The 22,203-nt window shown below is 34.9% G+C and overlaps 1 protein-coding gene across 9 annotated transcripts in view; it reads right to left on the bottom strand.

Moving 5' to 3' along the window:
- Positions 1-8,135: 8,135 nt before the first annotated feature.
- Pms1 (PMS1 homolog 1, mismatch repair system component) overlaps positions 8,136-22,203 on the bottom strand; it is a 100,070-nt gene continuing 86,002 nt past the window's right edge. For 6 of the 9 annotated variants that reach the window (XM_069995645.1, XM_069995643.1, XM_069995642.1 and 3 more), the window contains 4 exons: positions 16,710-17,195; positions 14,437-14,567; positions 11,245-11,405; positions 8,136-10,015 (listed from right to left, as the gene is read on the bottom strand). In XM_069995645.1, coding sequence (XP_069851746.1) covers positions 9,851-10,015; positions 11,245-11,405; positions 14,437-14,567; positions 16,710-17,195 — 943 coding nt within the window. In that variant the 3' untranslated portion in view covers positions 8,136-9,850. Of the gene's footprint in view, positions 10,016-11,244; positions 11,406-12,685; positions 12,772-14,135; positions 14,203-14,436; positions 14,568-16,709; positions 17,196-22,203 lie in introns of those variants that run through there. The other 3 variants (XM_069995647.1, XM_069995648.1, XM_069995649.1) reach the window with 3 other exon arrangements.

Below are 22,203 nucleotides of genomic sequence, written 5' to 3'. Positions count from 1 at the left end.
GCAATAAACATGGTTGTGCTGGTAACTTTGATATGACCTTGTTTGCGATCCTTTGGGTAAATGCCCCAAAGTGGGATTGTTGGGTCATAAGGGAGTTCTATGTGGAGTCTTTTAAGGAACCTCCACACTGCTTTCCAGAGTGGTTGAACAAGTTTACACTCCCACCAACAATGCAGTAGGGTTCCCTTTTGGCCACATCCCCTCCAGCATCTGTTGTTATTAGATTTCTTGATTATAGCCATTCTAGCTGGGGTGAGGTGGAATCTCAGCATTGTCTTGATTTGCATTTCATTTATGGCTAGAGAGGTTGAGCATTTCTTCATGTGTGTATTGGCCATTCTTATTTCCTCTTCAGAGAAGTCTCTCTTTAAGTCTTTAGCCCATTTGTTAATCGGGCAGTTGTTTCTTTGAGGATTTGTTGTTGGGGGATTTCGTTTTTTGAGTTGTAAGTATATTTTAGATATGAGACCTTTATCCATTGTATGGCTAGTGAAGATCTTCTCCCAATCCGTGGGCTTTGTATTGATCTTGCTAGCTATTTCCTTGCTATGCAGAAACTCTGCAGTTCTATGCAATCCCGTTTGTCCAACCTTTCTTTGATTTGTTGTGTTTCTGGGTCTTTATTAAGAAAATTTTGACCTGTGCCAAGGCATCCTGGAGTTTCTCCTATTCCATCCTGTAATGTTTTCAGGGTGTCTGCTTTGACTCCAAGGTCTTTGATCCATTTGGAGTTGATTCTGGTGCAGGGTGATATATAAGGATCTAGCTTTAGTTGTCTACAGGTGTTTAACAAATTTTGCCAGCACCATTTACTGAAGAGGCTGTCTTTCTTCCATTCTATTTTTTTTTTTTAGCTTCCTGATCAAAGATTAGGTGGCTATAGGTCTATGGGTTCATTTCTGGGTCTTCTGTTTTATTCCATTGGTCCTCAGGTCTTCATTGGTAAAAAGCAAAGTGATAAATGTATCACTGATAACCAGAAGAAGATAAAGAGAAAAGAAAGTATGTCATTACAAAAAAAATAAATCAAAAAAGGAAGACAGCAAAGAGAAAGGAACAAAGAATCTTCAAAACACCCAGGAAACAAGATGGAATAAATAAGTCTTTACCTCTACTAATATAATTTAATCCAGTGCAAATGGGTTAAATTCTCCCCTCTTCCCCCCCCAAAAAAAGTGAACAACTAGGCATCAGTGGCTCACACCTGTACTGCTAGTTACTTAAGAGGCTGAGATCTGAGGATTGCAGTTCAAAGTCATCCCAGGCAGGAAAGTCCATGAGATTCTTATGTCCAATTAACATCAAAAAGTCAAAAATGATGCTGAGCCTCAAAGTGGTAGAGAAGTAGCCTTGAACACAAAAGCTTACAGACAGTACCCAATCCCTGAATTCAAGCCTCAGGATTGGCACAAACTGTTGCTGCTGCTGCTGCTGCTACTACTACTACTACTACTACTACTACTACTACTACTACTACTACTACTACTACTACTACTATTCCTAACAACAACAACAAACAGCAGCGGCAACAATGATGTAACTATCTATACAAAAACAAAAAAAAACCACCCAAATTCAACAATATGTTGTCTACATGTCTACAAGACATTTACCTTAGCTTTGAGGACATAAATTGTATGTGACAGTAACCAAAAGAAAGCAAGGATGGTTATTCTTGCATCAGCCAAATTAGACAGTAAGCCACAAATTGTGAAAAGATTAGTCAGTTCATTGTGTAATGGTAAAGAGGTTAATTCACCAAGTGAATATGCTTGTAAACGTGTGAATCCACCATTTGCACAATTAAATATCCAAAAACATCAATAGATTTGAAAATAGACATACAATAAAGTAGAAGGCTTTGGTACCCCACTTTAAACAATGAAAAGATTATACAGACATTTTAAGGAAGTAAACATTGAATTTAAACTGTACTCTAAATCTATGGGACAGAGAACAAATGGACCTACGCAGAACAATTATGTCATAGCAACAGAATGCACATTCTTCACAAATGCACATAGAACTTACTTTAGAATAGATCATATTTTAGGATACAATATTAGTGTTATAAAATCTATACTTTTAAATTTATGTACCTATTATATAATGTAAACAATTTTTCTAGGTCATCCATTTTCCTGCAAATGATATATTATTCTAATCAATGAGTAAAATTCTGCTAGTTTTGAGCAAGAAAGCTCAGGTAGAGTGCCTAGGCCCTGAGTTCAATCCTTAGTACCTGCACCCAAAAAATAAAGTAACAGCAGAGAATGAGGAAAAAAGTGTAGCTCAATGGTAGGGTTCTTACCCAGTTATGTGTACAACCCTCATTTTGATCCCTACAAATAAAATAAAACTACATTCAATTCCACTGTGGCTAGGGAGGCCTTATTAGCCCTAAATTTAAGAAAATACATTTTTATGTATAATATAATATTATGTTTATGGTATATAATAGCTATATAAATTTAAATTTATTAGTTTTATACATACTTATATATACTTAATTAGATAATAATTATGATTCTATAGATATTATATAAACATATCATTTTATATATTGAATATAAGTATTATACCATAATATTCATACATATATATGAATAATAAAGACACCAAGTTCTGTTGACTCTATCTCTGTAAGTCTTTTTTCTTTCAACTTGTGGACCAATACCCTTAACCCATGCATTAGAGTACTAAGTACTAAGCTGAAAAGCTTTCTATCTGGACTTGAGTTTTTTCATCTAAGAAATGTTATTCTTGGCTGCCTTCCTGAAGCCCAGTTCTACTTTCTCTATTCTCTGGTTACTTATATCTAGAAAAATCAGCTATAACTTCTAAGTAAAAACAAAGCAGAAACTTTTTCACACTTCACTGCCCGTTTTAAAGTTTTGTTGTTGTTTTCCAGAAAATTTCTCATGCTCTGTGGATGGTTTTGCTTTTGTTTTCTTTAATGATGAAAATTGAACCTAAAGCCTAGCACATGCACTCTAATACTGAGAAACACCCCAGGTCCTGCCCTTGTTTTGAGTGCTTTGTATTCATTCTGATCTCCTGGGCACTTTTATTTCTCACATTTGGCATTAGATTGAAAATTATTTCTGTTTCTTTTTCTCTTAAACAGACTAAAATCTTCTTGATGGCAGATATATTTTATTTAATTTTCAATCCGTGTCTCAAATCTGTGCTGCTATGTTTTTAAATGACACCAAAATGATTATGAAAGAAATAATTCTCAAGGGATGTCTTAAGAAACTATCATTTCTGCCATGCAATTGTGGCTCATGCCTATAAACCTAGCTACTTAGGAGGTGGAGATCTGAGCATCGCGGTTCATAGCCAACCCGGGCAGGAAAGTCCCTGAGACTCTTACCTCCAATTAACCATCAGAAAACCACAAGTGGCACTGTGGCTCAAAGGAGTGGAGTGTCAGCCTTGAGCAAAAAGACTCAGGGAAACTGCCCTTGCATTGCGCTCAATCCCCACAACTTTCAAAAAGAAGAAGAAAGAAACTATCATCTCTTAGGCATTAATTATCCTTTATCAGAATCTAGACAATCATGAGTCTTTTAAAAAGGATTGTACTTAGTAAAGATATTAATGACTCTTATTTCTAGTTTGAGCACATAGGTAAAAAAAGAAAAATGAGAAATTCTAGTTATTGTATGGCAGATCTATAAATCAAATCAATAAGACTTAAATGTACTATTGTTTTCAATCCAATCTCATAAACATAATTCAAATATAATTATCCACACACCAGTGCTTCATGCCTGTAGTCTTAGCTACTCAGGAAGATGAAACCTTGGAACTGTGATTCAAAGCCAGCCCAGGCAGAAAAGTCTAAGAGATCCCATCTCCAATTAAGCAGCAAAGTCCAGATTGAAGGTGTGACTCAAGTAGTAGAGTACCAGAGGTGAATATACAAGCCAAGTGAGTATGAGGGAGGCTGAGTTAGAGCCATAGTATCAACACAGAAAGCAATATAATTACTTTAAGTTAATAATTTTATAACTCTATAAAATTATTTTATGATTTAAAATTTTACATACTTCTAAATTATTTCATAAGTTTATAAATTATATATAATTATTTATAAAATGTCATATTTCATGAGTAATTTGTATTATAAAAACAAATCCATAATTTGCAACACCATATCTATCATTTTCTGGAAGATTAAAGACATTTCAGTAATAAAACTCCTTACTTTAGCTTTATGTAAGTGTTCTGTCCACCTATCCCTGTATAACAAACGATTCCAAAACTTAGTAGTTTAACAATTCCTCTTTCACAGTTCAGTGGGTTGAAAATTTCAGCTGGGCAGGTTTTCCTTGGGCAATCTTCTATGGTTGCAATCAGATAGTAGTAGATTGTGGAATGATCTGAAGGTGTCTTTACTCAAGGTCTGGCACTTGTACTGGGATAGCTAGAACCAGAAACTAGCCAAGCACCTGTCTTCACACATTTTTTTTAAACCAGGCTAGCTTATTCTTTCTCATACAATGAAGATTCCTGAGCAACAATTCATGATAGAGGGAAAGCTACAAGGTTTCACTAGTTTCATTATGATTTAATGAGTAGTCACATAGTATCCAAAGATTCAAAGGAGGACAGGAACAGATCCTACCCTCTTGAAGAAAATGGCTTGTGTTTACAAAATAATAATTGACAGTAGAGTTACTGCTTTTGTAACATCTATTTTTTGGAGAATATATAAATCCAACTTAATGAAGAGTGATATCACATCAACCTGACTTCCCACAGAAAATGGAGAGCCTGAACAGATTCACAAATCTATTTGATGTATTTTATTTCAAGAACCAAGTATTCAGCCAAGGGATTATGTGCACTCTTGTTGACACAAGCGTTATAGCTTCATTTGGGAACTTGTAGGAATGCAGAATATCAGACTCTATCCCAGACTTATTGAATGAGAACATGCCTAGATACTCATATGCACATTAAAGTTGGAGAGGAACTTAGGCTATAAACTGCTGTATACAAAATACTTTGAAAACTGTAGAAACAGAAATGATACACTCCTTTTTTCAAGTTTGGAGGCAGATGGATATTAAATTTTTTTAAGCCAGTATTGGCTTGAACTCCAGGCCTGGGCACTGTCCCTTGGCTTTTTTGCCCAAATGTGGCAATCTGCCACTTGAGCCACACCTTCAGTTCTACCTTTTATGTGGTTAATTGGAGATAAGAGTCTTACAGATTTTCCTGTCCCAGCTGGCTTCAAACAAAGATTTCAGATCTCAGCTTCCTACATAATTCAGAATGTGGGCCATGAACGCCCAACTCTTCACCCTGTTTTTGAGGATAAAAGTCAGGAGAGAACAGTCAATATGCGATTGCTGCAATAAAATCTTTGATGATTTAAAATTGCATGTGTAGGTTAGATCTTGTGGCACATTCTCACAATTCCAGCATTTGGGATGGTGAGGCAGGAAGATCATAGGGTTCAAGGCCAGTTTGCTCTCTGTTGTGTAATGAGAGAGAAAGAGAAAGTGGTGATGGGGACATTCAGAGAGAAGACAAGGAGTGTGCAAGGAAGAGGAAGAAGGAGAAGAAAGGAGGGGGAGGAATGAAGAAGAAAAGAAGGGAAATAAAGAATGGGAAAGTGGCTCAGTGGTAGAGCGCTTGCCTTGCATGTCTGAGGCCCTGGTTCGATTCCTCAGCACCACATAAGCAAAAAAAAAAGAGAAAAAAAAAGCTGTAAGTGGCGCTGTGGCTCAAGTGGTAGAGCGCTAGCCTTGAGCTGAAGAGCTGAGGGACAGTGCCCAGGCCCAGAGTTCAGGCCCCACGACTGGACCTCCCCCCCCCCCAAAAGAAGGGAAATAAAGAGGAAAAGCTGCACATATGGAAGGACAGCTTTTCTTCTGGAATAAAAGATCATCACTAGCTGTGTGGGAAAATGTTTATTATATATTTATGTAAATGGCCAAGAAAATTAAGTAAAATAACTTCAAATTAGGTAATAAGTACCTTGATATATACTTAATGATTTCCATGGTAAAAAGTCACTCCTGATGTACTTATGGCAGTACAGCATCATGGTTTTTCAAGTACCATTGTCTCAAGATAAAATGAGAACAAATTTAAAACAAAAATGTTCATTAAAGAAAAATTAGTTTTTTTAAAAAAGAATAGATTCATTTGTGAAAATATACGTTTCTTCCAAAAATATGTTCAATTCAGTCATAATTTTTGTTAATTTCATTTTGTCATTCATTTCTATGTTACATGTTAACCTACAATTAAAATGCCTAGAGGAACATTCTTAAAAATACAAAAAAAAAAAAACTGTTACATTAAGTAAACACTAAAAACTAAGTTTGCTTCCTCCAAGGCCCCTGATTTTGAAAATGCATGTTGTTTGGCTCTTTTGTTCAGAACTGAGTAGAAAACCTAGCCTCCATTCTAATAACCACTATCACCACAAATTCAGTCTTTTCTACTTTTATTGTAGGCTCATTCCATAGGATCTAATCTGAAAGCCCTGAAAAGTGATGAAGGCTTCAACAGCTAGCTTCAAGCTTTGTTTCTTTTGGTTTGGATCACTCAAACCACCAATTTTTGTCACCTGATGATTTAAGTCTCCACATATTTTGAACTTTACTTTTATTGTGGAATTCTAAAATCCCTTAAAGACCTATGAGGTCCTTTTTGATCAAGGTATTATCATTGGAATCCAATCTCCATTTACTCTATTCCTGGAACTCAGAATGCACTAGTACAAGCCATTCCTTCTACTCAAAACCCCTTTTAAAACATTTCTTCTGTAATCATCTCCACTGGTTTCTTCCATAGGTTTCCTCCCGACCCCCAATAATCCAAATGGGTCTCCCTCTCTGGGTCTACAGTACACACTACATAACCATTTCATAACATTTACATTGCAATCATTTTGGTCCCTAAAGAGGCAAGTAGTGTTTCCATTTAACTGTAATTCTCAATAAACACCACTGCATAAAGAAATATATAACTTGAGATGGGGAAATCTCTAGTGATTTTAGATACTGTTTGAGAAATCCGTAACTCCTGACCCCAACTAATTTAATTCATGAAAGTGATCTAGTGTGGAGTGATTTAAATATGGGTAATATTAAGGTAGGCTTAGAGGTTGTTGGAAATCCTTTTGATGAGAATTATATAAAATTAGATAATAAAAATATAGAAATGATTGTGTACTTGGAGCTCAGGTTCAGCATTTTAACTTCTAAGATGAAGAAATAGGCATCTAGAAACCTAGTCAGGGTAAAGACTAAATCCTACTTTCATTATTACTAAGATGATTTAGTTAAGTCAATAATAATATCAGCTAAAAGAAATGAATTGGGATTGTTAGAAGAAAATTGAGATATACAGAGGGAACTCTCATCTAAAGAATGGTTCTTTTGGTGTTAGTCTCACCTTTGGTTCTATCCCAGACCCACAAAATAAGGAACTTTGGGCACAGTGCCTAGCAATCTTTTTAAATAAGTTCCAGGGAATTCTGATGCAACCTCAATTTTGATAACTACTAAGATAGGATTTTAGAGAAAAAAAAAAGTATTATACTTACATGTAGTCTCTAAGGAAGAATAAAAATTGTGATCCAAAATCCACTAAATAGAAGAAACAAACTCAAGGCAGCAATGATGACAATCCATTGGCATGTTGCTAGTATTGGTGGAAACATTAAAGTAGGCTTTGAAGTTTAAAAAATTAGGTAAAATTATCTAATTTTTTCAGTTTTAATTTGGTTTTGCCATTTTGTTTAATGACACTATCAACTTTTGAAAGGAAAATGTGTTTACTCCAATAAATCATCTAGACTTCTAGTTTCTTTAAAACTGTTGTTAGTCACTATATCTATGGACACTGGTTTATGTAAAATGGACCAAGTCTAAGAATAAGTCTAGTTCATGTTAAGTATTTTGATCAGTACTGGCACTTTAATTTTCCTGTCAACTCTGGTTGTATTTGTGATGTTACCTTATTTTGAAAGTGTAGACCCTAATCTAAACTTATTTAATGGTTCTTCCCTACCCTTCCATTTTATGAAACTGAAGGAATTTTGCAAAGATATAATGAAAATTAGAGGCCAGTCAGTATTTGGAGAAGGAAATAACATTTTTATTTAAGAAACATAGGCTGTGATGGGAAGGATTTCAAATTCTACAAGTTGAGTCCAACAACTGAATAGAATGAAAACAAAAATAAGTCCATCTAAACTCAGGCCTAACATTTTTTAGTAGGTTAACTATCTAAAACCTCAGACATGGCTTAGTTACTATCCTGACAAAACATTAGTCCAATAGGAGTCTACAGGCCTCATCTCCCCTGTGCTTCGGCATCATCACTGTCTTCACTGTGGATGTTGCCCAGGATAAGATTCCATTATGAGGATTTTAATACCCTTGGCTACCTCCATCCTCAGGGCCAGGGCTTGACTGTCATCATTTACTCTAGTCATTTATCGTATGTGTTGGGACTGCTGCCAGCTTTTGGGGAAGGGGAGGAGAGAGAATGGGGTGAGATAGAGGGGAGAGAATGGGGCAGTTGTAGGTTATGTCAACATGAAGTCCAGGAGCTTGGACCTATGTGGGCTCAAAAAGCCTTCACTTCAACTAGGCCCCTGTTCCAGAAAAAGTGGCCAATTCACTTGCTTGAGCTGTTTCAGACTCCCACCAGAAAGCCCGTATAGCCCGAAGGTGATTTGAACAAGCCTTTATTAAAAAGTAGTGTCAAGGAGTATTATATTCACCTCCCCAGTCCCCAAATACTTTTATTCAGTGCATCCAAATGATTCTTTAGGTCCTACGTCTCATGCTAGGCAGTAGCATAAGAACACTATAAATGCTTAATGTATCTAACTAATAAGTAACAAACTGTTGTCATTACTACCAAACTGATTTGGTAGATTTCAGGACTAGATAGAAAAATATGGGCTTTTCCATTTAAGAGACTTTCAAAGAACAAATACTGACTTTTAATAGTTAAATAGACCTCATTTTGATTACAGTTGGTGCAAATATGTAATACAACTTTTCTTACTCTCTTCTTGATGAGCTGTTGTTTTCTCCATTTAACCAGTTGAAAAGGATTACATCAAGAAAGGTGTCCCATATTTATAAAGATAGTCATAGAAGAAAAAAGAAAATGCAAAATTTGGTTCATGGGAAATAGAAACTTTGGCAAAAGAAAAGGCTGGGCAAAGGAAGAATTCTGAGTATTACATTTTGTACCTTGTTTGGAGACACTGGGTCCACTATAATGCATCTTACACAACAAGTGCATGGTGATGTCCTTTTCTGAAAGGATGCATGTAAAAAAAAAAGTGATGTTACCCCTAATTTTGTTAAAACCTTGTCTTTCCATGTTCCCAACAAAATTCTGACCTCAAAGACCAAACAATGTAAGAAAGATCAACATCTAAACTATTACTCCCAAGATGGTAGGATTTTAGAAGTTATATTCTTTCTTTTCTAAATTTCACCTTACTATTTTCTCCCACTTCCTGTCTCTTTATCTTATTTTAGACAAGATAGACGAGTTCTATTAAGTTCACCAGTTGAGACTGTGTGATGGGAAAGTTCTGAGAACCATCCAAGACAACTACCCAAAGTGCATACTGTTTGTGAGGATAAAATATAAATAGTATATATTGATTTATTGAATTTGTTACAACTTTTGGAGCATTTGCAACATACAAATAAGCCATATACAGAGACATAGGCCAGAGAATAATAATACAAATAAGCCATAATCATTTAACACATGATAATAAAAAGGGTATAAAAACTGACTTATTCTTTCATGTTCTCATTGTTTTAAACATATTCTTAAACATATTTAATTAAGAAGTTTCTGGAAGGTATGTTAAATGATGAAAAAATGGACGACCATGAACACACCCTTTAATTTCATTTGCAAACTGATGCTTCATTCTATAGATTGTATTTTTGATGTCCTCTTTTGGTAAGTACATAGGTAGTTGTCTAGATAGACGTACTGCTTCTCCCTGTCAAAGAAAAGTAATACATTTTATCATAATATCCCCAAAGCAAGAAACATAACAACCTAGGAAGAACTAAGAAAACTAATTATTTTTATATTGTTCACTCAATGAAAATGAAGCACCCGGTTTTTTTTTTGGTGATATAAAATTAACTTGAAAACAAGATGCTTGCTCCTATGAAAATTGTATTCTAGTGGAAAGGAACAGAAAACATGATAAGAAAAAAAATTATAGTGATTAAATTAGGCAACTTGATAAAGTAATTTGTGGTAGGAAAAGCTTACATTAAGATACAGCATTTTAAAGCTATTTAAATTTACTGTTGTGCAAAGACCATGGACAAAATAAAAGCATTTCAGGCTGAGAGAAAAGAAGTTCTGAATGAGTATAGAAGAATTACTAAAGGAAAGAAATGAGCAAGATGAGGAGTCAGGAAAGGGGCACATTACCCTCTAGGACAGTGAACTACTGTCCTCACTTCTAATTTTCAGTGGATGTTGTTTAGAAAAGTATTTACTCAATAGTTTATATCTTTCCCTTTGTCTCCCTTCTGCTATTAAAGAGATTAAGGCTTAGAAGTGTATTACAATTAATTTTAGACAAGGATATGGTATTATAAGTTGAACAACTGGGATCAATTCTAAGAGGCCTACCTACAGAAATTAACTGCAAAAAAAAAAAAAACAAACTCATCCATGAGTTTCACAACATGTGCCCAAGAAATAATGTTATGGCAAGAAACCATTACAAAATTTACCACCCTAAGTTTATGATGGAGGAAAAAAAGGTTTTTGTTTTGTTTTCTACCATTACTGGGGGTTGAACTCAGGGTCTCCAGCTTCTTTGGCTGGCACTCACTTTACCACTCAAGACATGACTCTAATGACTCTAGCCAGTATTTTGCTGGTTACTTTGGAGATGGACTCTCTTAAGACTGGCTATTGGCTAAGATCCTCCAGATCTTAGCCTTCTGAATAACTACAATGACTGACATGAGACAACAGTGTCTGGCTGATATAAAATAATAAACAACTAAACCTTTTTAGAATATATTTTTATTATTTTAAGCCATTTATTAAGGTGAAAGCTGAGACACTATTTGAAAAACAAAGCAAAAAAGGGTTGGGGGTACATATATATAGCCCAGTTGGTACAAGTGAAGCTCTGAGTTCAAAACCTGTAGGGACAAAAATCAAAATAAAACCTGGCTTGCATACTCTAATGATGTGTACCTCTAAATAACTTATCACTTTCCGAGGTCTACATTCATAAATTTCCTTTGCATTTTTGTTTAGTATAGCATTGAGAATTTCTTTTAAATCCGTTACTCCATAGAATGGGAGACAATTAGCCATTCCTTCTATTTCCAAGTGGCTTTCAGTAATGGAAACTCCTAAAAGCAAAAAACACACACAGACATAGTTTAGTTAAAATTATATTCCAGAACATGACCATTAAGAACAAAATCACTGTTAGAACATTCAGTGAACCTTCATGAGGATTTAATAGTCAACACAAAGTTTTGTTTCTTAGTTGGACAACAAAGAATTTCCCATAGGATTTCACATTAAGTCATAAGTGCTCATTGACACCACATGTCCTTTATATAATTTAATTTAATCTCCGTTACAGCTGGTCTGCTCCTTATATTTGCTTACAACATTTCGTACTTTGGAGAGAAAATGAAGTCCCATGATATTTATTAAAATAAAAATGATTTAAGTAGTTTAGCAAACTGCTGCTAAACTATTCTATTATCTATTTTAAAGTCCTAGATATTTTTCTGTATTTTAGCTTAAAATTAATAAAAGTAAAAACATAATTTATTAATATGAATTAAATTGAAGGAAGGAAATATTGATATTTTAACAAATTTTCTAGGACAAGCTAAGTGCTAGTGGCTTACAATTACAGTACTAGTTACTTGGAGGCTAAAATGGGAATTATCACAGTTTTTCAACACAGGCAGAAAAATTTATCTCAACCCATAACTAGGTATAAGTGGCATCCTAAACTACATGGCGTGAGGGGTTATTGGAGGATTTTTATGCCAGGCCATCCCAGACAGAAAATTCAGATTCTTCTTCCATGAAAAAAAAGTTGGACACATAGTGGCAAATGCCTGCAATCTGAGCATGATGGGTAGCATAATCAGATGGATTTAGCCTCAAGTGGGTTACTGGTCAAGAAAAGAGACACCATTCTAAAAGTAGTAGGTGGAAAACAGGGCTGGAGGTGTGGCTCAACAGTATCCCACCTACCTAGCTACACAAGGTCATAGGCCCAAATCTTCAGTACTACCAGAAAACTCTGCTATGATGATGTTTAAAAATGAAATATTACCTAAACTATTTTAGATAATTGTCATTAAAATTAATGCTAACTACATGATTAATTAGGTAGGTAATCTATATAGCACATAATGGAAAGCAATAAATTTGGCTGGAAGATAGCAGAAGTTTGCTTTATTTGTCTGTATTTGGTAATAGCAAGTGTAATACTGAAATCCATATACTATTAACTATAAGGAAAAGGAGTTAAATTTTAGATTAGTATCTATTAATGCATTAGAAAAATAAGAGGTGTGATGTAACTTTGAGAGATTCCGATCCTAAGGCTTCAATGATCCTAAGACTTCAATGATCCTAAGACTTCAAAGATCTAATCTCTCACCTGTTCTTAGTTACAACTAGTTTCTTGATCTGAATGGCAGATGCAATGGTGGCAGAGTATACAGTCCAGGTATTCTAATGTTTTTCCTCAGGAAACAATTGGAAAATAGGTAAGATTATATATCATAGTATTAAAAGGCAAGATAGAGTCAATAAAGAGAGACTAAATAGTTTGAGCAGCAAGAATAGTTCAAATAGGACTTGAACAGTACATAGATAGGCAAATGGTAAGCTGAAGAGTATTGTAGTTCACATCTCATTTACATATTTATATAGATATAAAAATATCCAAGCTGAGAGTGATGGTACAAGACCATAATACTAGCACATGGGAGGCAGAGCCAGGAGTTTAAGGCCAGCCAGAGTTTACAATTCAAGATCAGCCTGGGCTATATAATGAGACTCTGACTCAAAACAAACAAGCAAACAACAAAAGTAGAAGAATAAAAAAGAAATAACAAAATCTTAAACTCTGCATCTAAACATTTTTCATTTTTGCATGAATATAGTATTAATTGACTGGATATATTCTGATAATTATACATATTTCACAGATTTACTTGTTTTTAAGTTCTATGCTTATACAACCACAAATGGAGAAATTAATTTGGAACTATGTAGCATTCAACTTTCTATACATTTCCATAAAATTATGTAAAACACTTGTCAGTATTCAGGAAGAATACATGGTTTAACAAGTTTTCAATTTCCAGAAATATAAAATTATTATTAAAGCAGTATTGGAAGTTATTTTTGTCAATAAGCAAAGCTTTCAGGGTCATACTAAGACTTAAAACCAGATATATTCTTTTTTCAGATATTTTTATCCTCATCTAAAGATACTTTGTTACAACTGAAAAACTGCTGATTCAAGCTTAATATACTACTGGAAAATTCTCACTAAATTAGAAAGAAAATAGTTGCTAAAGAAACAATAAAAATGGGAGTAAAAGATGAATAAAATGAAGAAAATATGAATGTCTCTTAACCTGTTACTGAATAATTTAGTTGGAATTTGGATATACAACTTACATATCAAGTCTAAATAGCTATAACAGAGGTAAGACTTTAAAAGATTAGGCTAGATATCTTTCAAAATGCAAAAATCAATAAATTAAGTTGGAATATCAAAACATATCCTTTATACCTAACTCTTTGCTTTTGTACATTGTCTTTACATATTTTAGTTTTGTGTCTCAGTAAAACATTCCCTTAACAACCTTTTTTTCTATACTTTGGATATAACAAATTTGCCACTGTAATCATTCTTCACAATGCCTATACTCCTTGATACAGATGAAAAGAGAGGTCAGATGGCAGTTTAAGTATGGAATTTATAAAAGAGCAATTGGGGCCAGCAAAGAAAAGTCAATTATCCTAGAGAGCTATGTTTTCTTGTGGATTTCCATATTAAACAAAAGGCCTTCTAGCAAAGTCATGGAATATCATACCATACTCTCTTGAACAGCAGGACTGCTGATAATCCCATGTTTAGTAAGCCAAGCAAGTAAATACTTTCTGAAAAAGGAGTAAACATTTTTATTAAGTCATTCCAGTACCCTATACCTCTGTTTATTACATCATCTAAAGAAGATGTTTTTTTTCAAGCTCAGAGGCAATCTTACTACCTGTTTACAAACAGGTGATGACTTCTAATGAAACAAAGTCACTGATTTCTGAAAATCTGAAAAACAACTCTTAGAACAAGACTTACTTTTTCAAGCCAGAAAATATTAAATCACATGATCATACCTGGTATCAACTTTATCTTAAAACCATTCGCTGTAAGACGAGGATCAGAGAGGTAAGTCGATCCGCTGCATCTTTGGTTATTTGATGCCATTTTACATAAAATCTCTAAATAATGAGATCCGTTGAAAAGACTGAAAAAGAAATTATGGTACCTGAAGTTATTCAATATAATCAATTGAAATAAAGAAAATTTAAAGAAAAAAAAATCTCTCTAGGCTTTTTGAAAGTTTTCTTTTCTCAGTAACCAAATTCAAAGATGTAAGTAGTCCTATGAGAAGTGGTTTAAATTCCTGTTAATAATTTACAGAAGACAAACTACCTACAGTGAACATATAGAAAGGAGAAACAGACAAAAACCCCGATTTCTGCCTTCTAGGAGTGTTAAATGCTCTGTGAAATTTAAAAAATAGTCCCCTAAACATAACACAAAACTACTAACAAATATCCTCTTATGATCTTAATCAGACAGAGATATATTTTTAAAAGATAAAATAATGTCAAGTTACTATAGTGGTATATTTTGTCAAATTTTAAATTGCTTCTCAAGGTTTCTTCAACGTAAAAAATAGTAAACATACAACTTTTTCTCCTCAAAACTTGTATCTTTGGGAGTTGACCATTTCCCCATTCTTTAAATGAATATCTATCTACCATATGGAACATATACAGTGGTACATAAGCACTGGTTTATGTTCATTTTAACACTTTACCTTTTTAAAAAAAGCTAATGGCAAATTATACAGCTTTCTTAATTGATTGCTTTCATTGCATTTTATCTGTAGTTGCAAAAAAAAAAAACCCTTTAGTCATTAGCTAGTTTACATCTGTGATTCTTATCTGATCACTGTATTTAACACAGTGACTATGACAGGATGAAAAGTAATGATTACGTTTTTTAACAACTTGTGTAAAAAAAGAAGAAAATGCAATTATGTCTTTGCTCATCAATTTTGTATGACTTCAAACTCCACTGAATGTGAGGAGTCACATATAAACTGTCACAAAGAGGAAATCTTTAACTATATATTAGATAAACTATGCCTCATCTATCCACATTCTGATAATCAGTCTGAGAGCTGGGAGTAATGAGAAGTAGGTATACACACACACATACACACACATATAAAATTTAAAAGCCTGTGTTTCAGTTTCCTCATCTATGAAATGTAGATGATAAAACCTGACTCACAAAATTGCTGGGGCCTGTAAAAGGTCATTGCAAAGTATCACACTGATGCTCAATAAGCATTAGTTACTACTGTATTTCTAAGCATTTATTTTGTATTTTACTAAGAAGTAAGCTACATAACTAACATTAGAATTCTAGTGAACAGTCTGTACCCTTACTTACTTTGCTAGAATGATGAGATAATCAAAGAAGACTCAGTTTTGAAAAACTTGAAGCAGTAATTTTGAAAGAGGATGCCACATTTCAGGAGGAGAAAACAATTATGTGTTTAAATTATGTTTGTTATATGCATGCTCAATTAAAAGAAAAGTTTACTTTTAGGACAGTAGGGGTCTAAAATGTATTTCTTTTTGAGTAACAAATCTAACAGAAAAAAATTTAAGGTATAATTTGGACATGTACTTGAAAATCTAAATAAAAAATTATAAACACTATTCAGAAAAACAGTGGAGTGTAAAAATTCACATGTGCTTGTTTTTGAGAATACAAAGTAGTACTATTAGGTCAGAAGTATACTGAAAAATATAAAAGAATTGTTATCAAAGACATTAGAAAGAAAAATACATGTGTGTGTGTGAGAAAGAAGGGATAAAGAAAATGTGGCAAAACCTTAATAACTGCTGATAAAAGCATTGTCTGTATAATTTTACTTTAGTGTATGTTTAAAATGTTAAAGCATTACAAAATCAAAGAGGATCATTATAATCTAACTTCAAAATTGCTCCAGTGAAGTCACTAACATAAGGAGATACATATTTGACATTTACTGAATGTAGAAGTGTATTCTGAACTTGGATACTAGATAGTATTCTTGTGTACTAGCAAAAGCAGTCTAAAATTCTTTATAAGTAATTAATTCCAGATATTAATCAATATGCAATAATAAGTTGCCCTGTGGGATTTAAACCCCTTCATACAACTACTTAAAATAAAAAAAAAGAATTTAGCTAAAAAAACATTTAAAAAGATTTCCTTAAATATCACTTGTTCTGAGTGAAAAACAGTTTTTAACTTTTACCTCCAATTTCTAATCTAGTATGCATAAACGTTCTTAAAGTTGGAAAACTATATTCCTTCATCATACCTTTCTGTAAGTATAATTGGCTGGTCCAGTGGCTCTGCAGGAAGTTTATGATTCTCAAGAAGTCTTTTAAATAGCAGGGCTTCTTCTACCCTGTATGGATTCAGTAACATTACCTCTGTTTTGGATGCAACTAGCCATGCATCAGGAAACCTAAGATTGTGGATTAAGCAAAGTTCATCCTTCTCTTCTGAGTCAAACTCCTTTTGTTTCTCAAAGTTTATTTTTAAGTTTTCCATTGAAAAAGGTATCTCTATTATTTTAATATTTTTACTCCGTTTTTTTTCATTTTGGGACTGAAAGAGCTCATCAAGTTTTGGCTGATTAGACAAAGAAGTTTTCAACTTGTGTTTCTGTGCCAAACTCCAGGTGCTGGTGGGTTTTATCTTTTTTCTGTTATCTTTTAATGATATTTGTGACTCTCGTTCCATGGCTTTCTTCATTTGAGTATTGTATCGTTCCAAATCTTTAGTTGCCTTTTCTTCATATCTAAAAATAGAAAAACTGATGTCATATTCTAATATACATTTATCAGATGGATATGAGTTGCTCACTCCTTTAATCCTAACTACTTATGAAGCTGAGATCTGAGAACTGCAGTTCAAAGAGAGCCCAGGCAGGAAAAGTCCATGAGATTCTTTTCTCCAATTAATCGCCAATAAGCCAGGAGTGGAGCTGTGGCTCAAATGGTAGAGTGGTAACCTTCTGTGAAAAAGCTAAGGACAGGGCCCAAACACAGTTCAAGCCCTAGTACTGGCTCAAAAAAAAAATCATCTAAAGAAAATTTTGTAAAAAACAAAGAACTGACAAAGAACTGATACTCAAGGTTGAATAATGACAATGAAATGTCCATGGGGTTACCCCTCCTGTGTATAATTACATAAAATCTGAACAAAATATAAAAGCAAACTATTTAAAACTGGTACAGAAGAACAGTCAAAACCAGACAAATAGATTTATATTTGTATGTTTATCCAACTTGTAACCAGAGGACCAGCCCTAGAGTAAGGAGATAAGGAATGCCAAGAACTAAGTAAAAAAGCTGTTGAGTACTAGACTGAGTCATCAGAACACACAGCTACTTGCTTCTAGAACAACATGAAATTGAGAGAAAATCCCAGAGAATCCCTTGTGTGGGAGCCTAGAGGAAACCAACATTTACAAGGCTAAATGAGCAGACCAGAGATTTCAACCACTGCTCAGTACAGGGAAAATAAGAGTTTGAAATTTGAGTTATACATTGTGTTGTGGATTCACAAATGTTATGAGCTTCTAATTAAAATAGGAATAGTGCCACATTTTAGTTAAAATCTTGTCCTATGGAAGTGGTACTGGTGCTCAAGTGGTAGAGCTGACCTTGAGCAAAAGAGCTCAAGGACAGCCCCCAGGCCCAGAGTTCAAGACCCAAGATTGAAGGAAACAAACAAACAAACAAACAAAAAATCCTGTCCTAGAACTAAGAAAAATAAGACCCAGAACAAAATGCTTAGTCTTCCCAATAAAATGTAAAATAAAGCCCACAGCTTAAAGTGACCTATAACTTAAAAGTATGGAAGAACAAAAGTTAACACTTTTCAGAAAAAATAAACAACTTTGAGTTTTAAGTATAATATATACAATGTCCATTATATATGTAAAAGTTACCACTCATGCAATAATACAGAAAAAGTAACTAGTAGAATTCAATGTCTTTAAAAGACTTATTACAAGTAAGTGCTTAAGAGTTTAAGATGACCCTTACAGAAGAGTTAAAGAGAATGGGGAAATCTCAACAGAGAAGTATTTTAAAAAAGAAAGATGGAAATTCGTGAACAAACACAGTATCTGAAATGTGTTCATTAGGTAGCTTTAGAAGCAGATCAGAGATGGTAAACAATACAACAACAAAATACCTCAAAACAAAAATACCAAAACAAATCAGGGGATGAGGGAAGAAGAAAAGACAAATGAATATCATTAGGAACAATTCAATTATTCAAATATTTCAATTTAAGTATTTGAATTTCAACTCAAATATTTAATGTAGCAAAAAAATAAAAAAATCAACATATACAGAAAAAATATCCTTCAAAAAGATTAGGTATTTTCAGATAAAAGATATTTTTTGTCAGCATATCTAGCCAGGCATTCGTGGCTCAGGCCTGTAATCCTGTAATCAGGAAGCTAAGATCTAAGGATCAGGGTTCGAAGCCAGCCTGTGAGAATCTTATCTCCAATAAACTAGTCAGAAAAAGCCAGAGGTGGTGCTGTGGTTCAAGTGGTAGACTACTGGCCTTGAGTCAAAGAAGCTCAGGGACAGGACCAAGGCCTTGAGTTCAAGCAAAGAAAGAAAGAAAGAAAAAGAAAGAGAGAGAGAGAGAGTGAAGGAAGGAAGGAAGGAAGGAAGGAAGGAAGGAAGGAAGGAAGGAAGGAAGGAAGGAAAGAAGGTTGGTTGGAAGGAAGGAAAGAAAGAAGAGAAAGAGAAAGAAAGAAGGAAGGAAGTATGGAAGAAAGGGAGGGAGGGAGGGAGGGAAGAATGGAAGAAAGGAAAGAGGGAGGAAGAGAGAAAGAGAAAGGAAGAGAGAAGGAGAAAGAGAGGGAAAAAGGGAGAAAGAGACAGACAGGAGGAGAGCAAGAAAGAGAGAGACCAGGAGAGAAAAAGAGAGTATCAAACGTAAGTAGAAATATACTTACTAGGTTTCTACATTTTATGTGAGATGGCACATTACTAACACTAAGTAGACTATGATAAATGTATTTATTAGTGAAGAAAAATAATTTAAAATTAATAGAACAATTAAAATTAGACGCTAAAATATATTCACTGGATCCCTCCCCTCTTTCTCTCAAAAAAGAAAAAACAGAACAAAACATATGGAATAAACATAAAACTAACAGGAAAATGCTACACTTAAATCAATGATAACAATGTTTAGGGTTACATAAATATTCCAATTAAAACAGATTTAGTTAAAAGCCAACTTTTATGTGTCTACAATAGTTACACTTTTATAAGACAAAGTGTAAAAGAATAAATAAAAATACAGAGGCTAGGCTTGGTAGCTCCTACCTATAATCTCAGTTACTAGGGAGGTAGGGATAGGAAGAATAAAGAGGCCAATCGGGGCAAAAAATTAGGAAGACTCCATTTCAAAAACTGAGACTTCATCTCAACCAATCGGTAAGCCAGGTGTGGTGGACACAGGCCACAGGGACACAGGCTTGTGTCCCTGAACCCACCCACTTGGGAGGCTGTAGGTAGATGACTCCTGGCTGTGGTGAAGTCCCTAGGTGATATTCTAGATGCTTGAGTTAGCCCCGTAAGTCAGGTTGCCCTGATCTGGCCCAACCACAATTGTCAATTACCCCTCACAACAGTCTTCAACCTCCTCATTCTTTCGTATTTTCTCATCCTGATGTCTGGATGGAAGCAGCCTATCAGTCTTTCCTGACATTAAACTTTTCCTTCCTTGGACATGTGTGGTATGCTTTATTTGACTGCAGTCTGAGTCCCACTGTAAGCAAAAACACAACCCTATACCTGAAAAATAGTTACTGGGAACAGGGCTGAAGAGGTAGCACATCTACCTAGCAAGCACAAGGCTCTGTGAATTTAAACCCCAGAATACCTCCCCTCCCCGAAACAAAAAGGAAAGAAAAAACAGAAACATATGTTTACTATTAGGGAGGTATGATGACAAAAGGGATTACTAAAATCACAAATGTGTATGTACCTAATATACACAGCTTCAAATGATATTGAACAAAACCTCTAAGATTTAAAGGTAGAAAATTCCAGAATAAGAGTTGGCAATATTAATACTCTCTTCCCTCAGTGATTGAACTAGACCCCCAAAAGCTGTCACTGAATTTACAGATTCTAACAACACTTCAACCATTTCAACTTAATTAAATACTATTTTAGAATACTATTGTGTAGCCATTATGACATTACTGGTTCTCGGCCCACCCTGCCCCCACCCATACTGGGGGTTGAACTGCTTGTTTAGGTAGGCGCTCAAACAAGCCACACGCCAGTCCCTTTTTAACACTGCTTTTTGCCTAGCTGGCCTAGACTATGCCCCTCCTATTTGTGTCCTTGGAAAGGACAGGCCTGTCCTGCTGAGACCATCATTGTGCTTTTCCACAGCTGGGATAGCAGGTATGTGACACCATGCCCAGTTATTTGTTGAAATAGAGTGTTGTGAATGTTTTTGCCTGGGCTGGCTTCAAACATAAGATTCCCAATCTCTGCCTCCCAAGTAGTTAGGATTATAGGCTTGAACCATGTACACTGAAGTGTACATGGAACATCCAATAAATTTCTCTGTTGATGTTAAACTGGAAATCAGAAATTTATTTAGAAAAGCCCTAAATATTTAGTTTGTAAAAAAATAGAATTTTACTAATAGTAGTCACAAACTGAAAATTCAAAGACCCATGAATTGGAAAGTGATTGAAAAAATTTTGGAATGCTTACAAAACTGAATATTCCTCCCTGGTTTAAAAATTAATGATTAATCACAAAATATTTTGTTGAGAAGTCAAATACATAATTATTTATACATGAATTTTAACTACTGGTAAAACGAAGTAGTATAACAGAAAGCAAAACTATAGTTGTAAGCTGGGTGCTGGTGGCTCATGTCAGTAATCCTAGCTCCAACTACGAGGCTGAGATATTAGGATCAGAGTTCAAAGCTGCTTGAGCAGGAAAGTCTGTGAGACTCTTTTTTTTTTTTTTTTTTGGTCGGCCGTGGGGCTTGAACTCTGGGCTTGGGCGCTGTCCCTCAGCTCTTCAGCTCAAGGTGAGGGCTCTACCACTTGAGCTACAGCGCCACTTCCGGTTTTCTGGTGGTTTATTGGAGATAGGAGTCTCACGGTCTCTCCTGCCCGGGCTGGCTTTGAACCGCGATCCTCAGATCTCAGCCTCCTGAGTAGCTAGGATTACAGGTGTGAGCCACCAGCGCCCGGCCTCTGTGAGACTCTTAACTCCAGTTAACCACCAAAAAGCCATAAGCAGAGCTGTGGCTCAGGTGGTAGAGTTCTATCCTTGAGCAAAAAAGAAGCCCATGCATAGTGCCAGGTCCCTGAGATCAAGCCCAGGACTGCAGCAGCAGCAGCAGCAGCAGCAGCAGCAACAACAACAACAACAACAAACTGTGATTATCTGTGGAACCTACCTGAGATGTACCAGGAGAGGCCTTTTTTTTTTAGGAGAGGTTTTTATAGAGTGATGATCTATACCTTATTAGAGATTTTTTTTGAATAAGTTTATATATTTATGTCGGGGAGCAGGCATTCAAAAAGAAAAATATGTAACACTAATATGGAATACATACTACCAAAGGCAAATTTACATAGATTAATACTGTAGTTAGTACATACTAATAAAAATTTCATGGGCTGGGAAGGTGGCTCAGTGGTAGAGCGCTTGCCTTGCATGCATGAGGCCCTGGGTTCTATTCCTCAGCACCACATAAGCAAAAAGAAAAGAGCCGGAAGTGGCGCTGTGGCT

The sequence above is a fragment of the Dipodomys merriami genome, unplaced genomic scaffold (genome assembly GCF_024711535.1).
Source record: "Dipodomys merriami isolate MVZ:Mamm:240054 unplaced genomic scaffold, mDipMer1.0.p SCAF_49, whole genome shotgun sequence".
Taxonomy (NCBI): Eukaryota; Metazoa; Chordata; class Mammalia; order Rodentia; family Heteromyidae; genus Dipodomys; species Dipodomys merriami.
The sequence above is the reverse complement of the archived record's forward strand: the minus strand, read 5'-3'. Positions and strand labels throughout refer to the sequence as shown.